This window comes from Melozone crissalis, unplaced genomic scaffold (assembly GCF_028551555.1).
Source record: "Melozone crissalis strain CALT ecotype California unplaced genomic scaffold, PUWL_Pcris_2 ptg000016l_1, whole genome shotgun sequence".
NCBI lineage: Eukaryota > Metazoa > Chordata > Aves > Passeriformes > Passerellidae > Melozone > Melozone crissalis.
The window spans coordinates 47,225,861-47,236,620 of record NW_026535794.1 but is presented as its reverse complement, the minus strand read 5'-3'; the positions used below and the strand labels follow the sequence as shown (position 1 = coordinate 47,236,620).

Sequence of the window (10,760 nt, the reverse complement as noted above, 5' to 3'; positions counted from 1 at the left end):
TCCAACCCTGGAAATAAAATCCCTTTTCTTCCCTTTGGTGACTTCTTCAAAGGAGATGTAACAGTTGTGAGAAAAGTAGGAATAGATTCATAATCTTATTTTAATTATGGATTCTACACCTAACAATGTATCTATTCCAATCAGATCTCAACACATGACTACACTGCCATTGGATTAGGATTTTGAGTGGTTGGTGGGGTGGTTTTTTTGCCATGGGCATGTGAGGGATTAAGAGTTACCTTATGTTGACAGGAGGAGAACCTTATTTTGTTTTTAGAAATTCTGATGCTGATGTGCCACACTTATTTTGCATAGAAATATCAATCTGTGCAACAACTTTTTAATATGGAGAAAAGGAATATACTACTATGGCAGCACAGTAAGGCCTTTGTCCTGAAACATTTGCGGAGGTGGACTAGAAATGGTTCTGTAAGGGAGCAGAAACATCTCTCTTGCCACAGGGCTTTCTAAAAATGATAAAATCTAGGACAGAAGGACAAGCATTTGATCAGTGTTATGTAACATAAAGTTCCTCTTTGTCAGATACTGAGATCATGGCATAATAATATCCTTTAGTTGGGACTGTTCCTGAAATAGTAGAACACCTTACCACTTCAGTGCTAAATGCTGTTGACTGACTCTCTTTCCAGTCTGTCCAGCTGAAAATGTTGTTATTATTATCATATCTGTTACCTCTGATATCACCTTATCCACTTTTGATGAAGGCAAAAAAAAGCAAACTGCCGTACCCCTACACAGTTGTTGAAGATCAGTCCAGCCATTGCAACTGTCAGGTTCTGTCAGTGAGAAGCCAGGCAGTGTCAAACTGTATTTGAACCCTGTGTTCAAGAAAAGCAGAAAATATGAGAACTTACTTCTTTTAGGTTATCTGCTGAAAACTACTTATTTGATACAGGGATGGGTGGATGGGTTCATATTTGGGTCAGACAATAAGAATATTTTCTTTTTTTATTTCTTGTTGTTGTTGTTGTTTGTTTAGTGGTTTTGTTTATTTGTTTGTTTGTTTTGTCTAAGTGCAACCAACCTTACTCTATAGAAGAAAAGTGTTCTTGGAAGATGCAGGACTCTTGGGCTACCACTCAAATTGTTCTGTTTGGCTATGGTTTGTCTCCATGATTTATAAAACTCAACACAGAAAAGTAGACACAACCTAAAGACACAAATACATGAGAAGGAAGTAAATACATTTGACCTCCACATATGCCAACTAAAAGCTGATTTCCAAGTGATAATGATTTGGAAGAGATGGGACAACTTGATGCAAAGCAGACCTGAGTAGATTGGTAAAATATCAGCTGACATTACCCTGGTATGTCATTTTAGAACATTTTCCATCCATAAACTTTAAAAAGAGGCACAAATCCAGAGCCTTGTTTCCCCAATGAAGTTAGAATATTAAATGACTTGCCAGAGAACACACAGCAGATTAATTGTGAAACTGTTGATCCAGGTCTCTACTTGACTCTCTCCATTGGACTACAGAAGTGGTTTTCAGACTTCCCTTTTGGATCATTCTTTGATTGGAATCTCTGCTTCTTCAAATATATTTCACCTTACAAACTGGCACAAAGTTATATACACAGATTGACATAAGCATTATCAAGATCAAAATTTACATTACCATCAGTTTTGCTTAGTGAATATACTATATGCCATATGAATTACCAATTTTATGTTATTATTTTTAAAATTATTCCACATTAAACACACTTAGCATACTAATAGTGGGTTAGCAGTTAATTTAATAAAAAATAAATACACAGTGATATAAAGGAAATTTCCAGCTCTAGCATGCTAAGGGCAATATTCCATGAGGAAAGACAGAAGGAGAAAGATGGGCTTCAACGCAAACTTTGTGAGGCCATTGATAATAATGTATTGATGGTATTGGGCTAGACTTTCAACATTTGTATGGCCTTGAAAGAGAGAGAAAAAGAGAAGAGTGGAGTGCAACAGGCCCAGCTGGGCCTGATAGGGTCTCAATAGTTCAGTTAGGCACAGGGAAACCACAGATACAGATGTAAAATTTCTGCCAAGTGGAAATCTGGGGGAAATGTCCAGAAGAGTGGAACAACCTTTTCTTAGATGGTACATGTGAACTGAGATTATAGCACTTAATCTTGCCTTGAAAATGGTGGATTTTGGAGGAAAAAGCTCTACAACACCATAAGAACACAACTACTTGGCTTAGAGGTAAAACCATTTTCTATTCCTCAGTCTACATCACTAAACTTAAAAGCATGGGTCTAGTCCTAATTAGGCAGACATGAAAAACTTAAACCAAGGAATGAGTCTTCATTTTGAGATGACCTGGTCAGGTTTCAAACTGAATCATTTTAAGACCTAAAAAAAAATAGAGTTCATCCTACAGAAAGACTGAGTCACCTCTTTACCTAGAATCAATTAAGCACTGCTTGAATGTGATCAGTGGACTGGAGAGCTGGAGAGCTCTCCCTTCACCTTTTACTCACCTTTATAAGTCTGAAGAAGAGAGAAGGAGAGATGTATACACCCTTCATGTATGCAATTCACGTTGCCTGTATTTTTATTTTAAGTAATCACAATATGCCCTAAACTAAAGGTAGGCAAATATTCTTTTAAATGGTTTAGACCCCATATCTTGGCACTGAAAGCTCACAGGCTGAAAAGCTCTTTGGTCTGACTGACACTTTAAATTATTTTAATGACTGCTATTTTATATTTTAACTCCTTCAGCCGACTGCAATTGTTCTAAATTTCAACTTTGCCATTCAATTAGCACATGAGCCACATAAAACTCTTCTAGTTTCCTGCTCTGATGGGATCTGCACATTTTCAATTCTGCTTCCCAATCCACTTGTGTATGAGTCTTCATAACCCTCTCTTGCCAGTTAAACTGAATTATTTGATTGTTCCAAGAAAACAAACACAAAAGGGACATAAAAAGATCAGGCTGAGTTTATTTAAGATTTGGATGAACATCCATGGAACACTCTTGGCATTATATGCCCAGCTCTTTTTAACACTGTGGTGGTACAGCATTTTGGATAGTGTGGTGCTTAAGTTAACCAGGTTCACTCAGCATCTTCCTCCAGGGTGGGATCACAGAAAAGTTGTATAACCCAAGTGTGTTTACCCACTCACTTACTGTAAACTCAGACCCTGCTTAACTTCCTCAAAAGAAAAGAATTAAAGGAGAAAGTTGTTCAAAGCATTACAATGTGCAATTTCAATGCAAGGCATGATGGAAGTAGCTGTGTGGGAAGATATTACTTCATTATAAACCTAAATCAGATGCACAAAGATTTCTATCATCTCCAGAGACCATTCCATCAAGCTCTACAAGAGCCTTTTCCAGTGAAGAAAAATAGCCCCCTGTCCCTTCAGGCTTGAGAAAGTTGCTTGGCTTTTTTATCCGTTTCTTATGAAATCCCATATTATTGCTTCTCCCCTGGGAGACTTCAAAAGTCATGCAAACTTCATAGAGCCCACATGTTCGTAAACCTCAACCAAAAGACCACTAAGGAAATAAAATGCAGTTCTCCAATTAGCATTTGACATTCTCTACTGATTTTCGGTGGGGTGAATTTGTCTTTCCTCTAAACCATGCTGATAAATTAAATTAATTACTAAGCCTGGCATTATTTGATGTTTTAAGGCCCACTGAAACAAAACGTTTCAGCGTGGGATTTGCTTTTGCATAATATTTGGGGGAGACATGAAACAAACCTAGGCATTTCAAACATATTTAAGGGGCTAATATGCACATGAATATTTTCTTCAAGCTCCTCATTGTGTATTCACAGCTACTGCCAAACACAACAGAGATGGGGCATTAGGGTATGAAATGGGAAGTGGTCAGATTTTCAAAGGGAGCTGTTGGGTGCCTAACACTTATGAAAATCTGGCCCCGACTCTTTGGTGCCGTTCCAGAAAGAAATATCTCTATCCTGGCCATTGTCCAACCAGCTTTGGAAATCATTTTGCACAGTTATTTCAGTAAAGCATAAAAGCCAATCCCCAGCTTTCTCTGCCTGATTAAGCACTGTCACCAATCACTATGCAGCTCTAGGGTACGCATGAAATATTCCTAGATAAATCCTCCATCTCCAGAGAAATGTGTTTCCTGTACAACTGTAAATCCAGGTTCTGTGTTGAAAGTAATCCAGCCTGGCAGTGCTGTGGCCCTAGAAAAGTTTCCTTGGTAACGACAAACTTATGCAACGGCAAAGTCATCCAATCTTTTCATGCCACAATATTATATTAAAAACGCCTGGTTTATTTATACAATGACTTACAGATCAGGGTCCTAGAAATAATAATACATAAACTTCATAGCAAAAAATATACATATTATAATTCATCCTTCTATGCTATATAGAAATTATGTATATTTGCATGTGGACATATATATAAATATATGGGTTGTACTTACGTTTAGGGCACTTGTGTATGGACACACGTGTCCAAATACACACAGTATACATTTATATATCTTTCTAGGTGCCACGTGTGTGTACTTAGAGACACACAAATGCACACAGAGGAGCATATTTACACTCTGTGAGCAGACATGTACTTTGCAGAATCTGCACACAAACAACTGGAGTCCTTCACTGGCTGTGAGCATCAGGGGGCCAGTGACTACCTGCACTAATGTCCATGGAAAAAGAATGAATGTCACCGCTGCGGGCACAGGACTGGCTTGATGCATCTTCCTCTGTGAAGAACTAAATTTGCAGGGCAGTGACACCCTGCAACGCAGGGCTTGTTGCATGGTCCAATTTCATTCCAGTTGTCACATGTTTTGACACATCCCGGACCGCAGGTATCATAAACTGCACCGTGTTTACACTGGGTTGCTGAAAAGAGTTAAAGGGAACAAATTATGCATATTACACACAGCCCCACAAGGAAATTTACTTATCTGTTTGCTTAGTTTCTACTGCAAATATCAAAAAGCACATTTTAGCATGATGATTACCTAGAGGAAAAAATTACTTGTAAAAAGATTCCACTATATTACATAATAAATATAAAAGTAGCAAAATTCCTTATCAAAACTATCAAATCCACAGCAGTATTGAAGTTTTTGAGAATTTTAACACAACCAATGGTATATAAGGCTTTGGCAAGGTTTCTATCTATATGCAGATGTACGCTTTACGTTAAAGGATTAAAACAGTTTATTCATTACAATGCCTTTTATCGAAGATTTCTGAAACATTTACAGGGACAGACAGTTTTATTATCAGTTCCATTTCTACAGAAAGAGGAAGAGAAAGAAGAGTCATTCACCCCATTAGAATTTCTGACTCTAAAGATTATATTTTCTATATTTCATATTGCAGCAAACTAAATCAATGTTTTTATCCAGAAGCACCATTTCTAAAACAAACAAATAAACAAACAAAAATTAAAAATCAATTGTATCCACCCTCTTTTATCAAGGGATCACTGACAGTGTGGGCTCTTGTACTTAATGATTCCAGTGTCTATTCACTAATTTATGGAGCTGACAGTTCAATGCATTTTCAACATAAAAGATCACTGAAGGCGCAGCTAAAAGCACTAAAACCCCTTCAGATCAATATTGAAACTCTCAACATTTTATATCCTGCCTTTTTAGTATGGAATAATACACAGTTCAATGGCAAATAAAAGTCTGTTATTCTTTTTAACAGATGTGCTGATGGCAAAAACAGGGACTGATAAAATAGTTCATAGATGGTAAGGGACTCTCAAGCATCCAGAATCATCTCATGCTATTTTCAGAAAGGGGATTGTATTGGGAAGATTTCTTCAACTTTGAGAGAGACTGAAGGTCAATATTTTTTAAGTGAAAATTTTCTTATGGACAGAAAACACTGTTTTGTTTTGAGAATTGGCCTACAGAGTCATTACAGTACTGCTGTTATTCATAAAGAGAAAACAGAAATAAATTGATTAAATATATATAAGTGTATCAAAGAGAATGGAAGTCTTATTGCTAAGGTATAATAAATTTAAGGGGTTCCTTTTCACCTTTAAGGGATCTTCAAAACAGCATCAGTTTCTTTCAAGAATTTATGCATACACAATTCTCAGGACACAGATATTAATAAAAACCCCAAAATTGTAAAAAAAAAAAAAAGATAGTACAGAGGCAAATTATCCTGGTGTTACAGAGAATCAAATGCTGAATATTAGTTGGATATTAGATATCAGGGGAGGAAAAACCCCAATCTTCTATCTTAAGCATAAGAAATCACCAAGAGCAACCTACCCAGAAACTCTCTGAGACATCTTTAATTAAACATTGTTTTAGAATAGGCTGGAAACAAATATCTGTCAACTATGTTCAAGATAGGCTTATTCAGTTTTCGAGCATAGATCTTTTCAGAATAATTTTCCAACTTTACACTTCTGTCTTGCTCTGCATGATAACTTACATGCATACTTAAGAAGGAACAAACAAAAGGAAAAACTAAAAAAAAAAAAATTAAATTAAACATGAAATTTATAAGGTGGGAAAAATATGCAAGCAATATTAAGCATAGAATAAAATGTTAGATTCCCAGGAATCTCTACACTTACATAGTGTGTTAAGAATAGAGTTTGAATCTTTGTAAGAGGGGAAATGAAACTGTGCAGATCTCCCCAGTGCTTTGCAAACAATGTATTATGACATTAGAAAAGTAGACCAAGACATTCAAGGATAGTTAGTGATTGTCCATACACAATGTGAATTATCTTACAGGAGATGTTTATTAGAAGCTTTTATCCTTCTTCTCTGAAAATGAGCTCCCCTTTGTAGGATCACTAATTGACCAACCAAAAACAAACATTAGACTTCAGCTCATGTAGTTTCCATACAGAAGGCAATACAAGCTTCAGTTTTAAGGCTGCACAGGTTTCATTCCACAAAGCTTAAGTGCAGTAATAGCTGGCCCATTCCTTTCACCTGAGCTCCGTTTGGTTCCTCAGCTGGTGGTTTTAAGGAAAGTTGGCTAAGGGCTCCTTTCCAGAGCAAATGAGAACGTATTACAGCCTGCCCTCGGCAGCCATGGCATCTGTATGTACTCCCCCTTCTGCTTTACCACACACACATGTGGGATGTCAGAACACCTCCTTATCCTTTAGACGATGCCATGTAGAAGATATGATGACTATTTTCTGCTGTAGGCAGCCCATAATGGTGTTATTAACACGCTGTCAAGGGAAAAATCAGAAAAGTACAATGGCTGCTGTTTAAGTTCCCTGGATGGCTTTTATTGTTGAGTGATTCAGCTGTTAACATGTGGTGTGATTGATCCAACATTCCACTTCATCAACAGCTTAAAATATAAAAATAAAGACATTCTGCAGAAGGCTTCCCAGGAACTGCTGAAGTGATTCGCTACCATGTAAACATGGAAAACAGAAGTGTTGTCTTTGCACCCTTCTTCTAAGACAAATTCCTCTCTTAAAGAACTGAGCTCTGTTACTAGTAACTTCCTTAGTACACTAGCAAAAAAAAAAAAAAAATCCAAAACCCAAGTCCAACGTACAAAAGTTACTAATAATACTGTATTTTGAAACATTACCAGTCCCAACAGGATTTTTCCACTCTTCTTCTAGAACATGTGTTTGGCATGACAGATGTGAGCTTCCTCAGACCACTTTCTGAGCTGGCGGGATAATAGCCAGCTCCAGCCCAGAAGCCATATAGTCACATAAATACAGCATGGTGCCTGAGCTAATAAACCCAGCCTAATAAGGCTACAGTTTGCAGACTAGACCTGGTTTAGTCCAGCCACTTTGGCAGTTTCACAGAGGAGGCTTCTATGCCTGTCTTTGTAGACATGGCCATAATTACTCAGGAGGAAATCTTATTCCCCAACAAAAAAGCCAAAATATGTAGCATAACTGCTGAAGGATTCCCTTGATATCTGATAAATCTGATTTCACTGAAAATTCTGAACTAATATTTGAGCATCAATGAATGTTCTGGCTTGTTCTGTCAGTGTTACTCAGTTTGGAAGTCTTCTGTAAGACTTCCAAATGGTATTTGACTAATAGTGCTTGCAATTCACAACACCTCTTTCTAACAGAACTAAAGGTTGGGCACTTGAACTAAAATGCAAGATCTGAGCACTGACCTTCCCATGATACACTCTGGTTAATATTTTCAGTTTTCAGTTTTCAGTAAGTATCCACTGAAAAGCCAGAATAGCCCTCCTGATACATTTACACAGGCAATAAAGCAGTCAAAGGAAAGCAACATATAGCAGGGGAAAAGAGTGACACATGCCATAAAATTCTCCAGCAGAAAAGGGACCCAAAGGAGAAGAGTCAAAATCAGATATATGCTCATATTCCTCCACTTCAACTGATCACAGAGGAAAAGAGAAAATTGTTCAGATTTTATGAAACTGTTGTAGCATGTCAGCACATCAGTGCATTTTGCACTATATTATGGCCCTTTTCTCATTTTCTTGCATGTGTAGTCATGCCCATGGCAGGGAGTTATTGCCTTCTACCATTCTTGAGTCTTCTTTCTCTTGGTATCGTGAAAAATGCAGCATTAAATTACTATATCCCAAGGCCTTTTAGCACTTCCGTTTACTTAATTGTACTTTATAAACATCTTGTCTAGCCTTTCTTGGGTAAAAAAAAAAAAATTTCTTTCTCCTTTCCTTTTCAAACAACTTCCTTCCACTTCTATCCTTTATGTTTCTTCTTGCATGTATCAGGTTTTTTTTTTTTGTTTCTTCTTTCCCTCATACTGGCTGTCCTGGTTTTTTAATTTCTCCTTCAAGAACCATATTTTTTCCTATGCCCATCCTAACAGGTCTAAGTCCCCACTACTTTCCATGGCAACCAAGCCAACCCACATCCTTTTCCTAACCCTCTCAGTTCCCATATTCACCAACCTTTTCCTCCTCTAACCATTTTCCTTACTCATTATCTTCCACTTTTCACTCCTTCAATAAATGACAGCTGACATTCCCTTTAATGAGCCAACCTCATAGGACAGCAAACCTTGAGCAGCAGTGTTCTGCAGAATAATGTAGAGGAGAATAAGCTATTGCACTGGGGGAGAGAGAAGAGCACGCAGGGAACAGGGCATGCAATTCCTGAGCCTCCTGAGCATCCTATTTGGCTGGCCCTCCAGAAAACAACAGTTTCCTGAAGATTATAAAGATGAGCTAAGCTTACAGCAGTTAGGGCAGAGCAACTGGCAACCACACAAGATCTAGTTTTAAAACACACAAAAGTATAATTAAAACCTGACTTTCTAATAAGTATACTCCATTTTCATCAGAACACAACTCTTGCAAGTATCCTGCCAGCTATGAAATGTCAAGCAGGAAATGAAAGTCATAGAATGCTAAAGTTTTATTACAGAAATTTTGTTTCCCACCTATGAACTTTTATCTGTAATTGAGACACAATAATTGCAACTACTTGTTTTGGAGAGAAAAAAAGTCTGTTCAAGATTAAAATCTTGGTGCTGGCCACTGGTACCATATGGAAAGCAGTGGATCCACTTTAATTTAATGGTTACTGTATTATTTACTTAGAAGATGGTGCTACTCATCTAACATTGGATACTTAAATAAGTGTTTTGAGGGTACTTAGCGTTATACAGCTTATTTACATTTTCTGCTTAACAAGATTTCCCCTTTCTCTCTAGAAAGGATTAAAAAATTCATGTTGATTTTAAAATGTCTTTCATTAGCTTTAATGGAGGCTGTGTGTTTAAATTCCTTCATAACGTTCTCTCAAGGACTGGTTTTGCCTCAGAAAATTTTCTTCTCTTTGGTAAGCTGCCAGAAAAAAAATTGTGAAATGAAGCCTCAATTAGTTAAGTCGTGATATGTCAACACTTGTATAAACTCCTTAAGGCAGGAGCTACTTGCAAGAAGTTTTTATTCTTTTTACAGCATCTGCCACAGTGAGGTCTCAGTCTGAAGTGCTTTGGAAAAAAAATCACAATGCTTGCTTCATGTTCTGCATGGATCAGCTATCATGATAGATAGATTAAAATTATATATATTACTAGTGCTATCCAAAACCACATCCTTAAATAGGGTTTTCACTTAATGACACCCTGTTTGGATTGTCCTGTTGCTTTGTAAAGAAAAAAACGAACCTTTTGGGAACAGTCAATCAAACGTAATTTGCTCTGTCACTCACCCATCCCTGCTCAAATGCCTTCAACAGAAAAGGAAATTGAAGTTCAGAGAGTAGATCCTGAACCACACGCAATCACCAAAATGGACCACAGAGTAATAGCTCTTAGAACAGCACTGAGTATCCTCCTCTCACTCTTTGCTGTTTTTTTTCAACTACTCTTAATTGCTTTACATAAATCTGAATAAGTTTCCAGGCAAACCAATGCCATTACAGAGTGTCCTAAATTAATGAGACCATCATCAGGGGAAATAACCATCTGCAATATTGCATTTTAGTTCAAGTGCCCATAGCCACAGGCCACTGCTGCTCATGGAGGCAATTACTCACAGTTACTTGCAATTAATGCAGTCCAAATCACACAGTGAGTATGGACCAAATACAATTATTAATGCAGGTTTACATTTTAATATTTGCACTAAATAGATTTGCTCCTCTTTCCTTGTTGAACCTACTGCAATTATATGTGCATGTTGTCCCCAGAAATATAACTATGGTTTGACAGGAGGTCAAAGGAGTTTAAACTTTTCCTGTAATCAACAGTTTACACATCCTGAAGGAAAAACTTGAAAGAACTTCCAAGCTGCTACAATTCCTGTATC

At 37.3% G+C, this 10,760-nt stretch overlaps 1 protein-coding gene across 1 annotated transcript in view; it reads right to left on the bottom strand.

Annotated features, from left to right (window-relative positions):
* Positions 1-2,936: 2,936 nt before the first annotated feature.
* Positions 2,937-10,760, bottom strand: part of BMPER (BMP binding endothelial regulator) — a 146,547-nt gene continuing 138,723 nt past the window's right edge. The window contains exon 15 of the mRNA XM_054273621.1: positions 2,937-4,862. Within this exon, the coding sequence (XP_054129596.1) occupies positions 4,681-4,862 (182 nt within the window). The 3' untranslated portion in view covers positions 2,937-4,680. The remainder of the gene's footprint in view (positions 4,863-10,760) is intronic.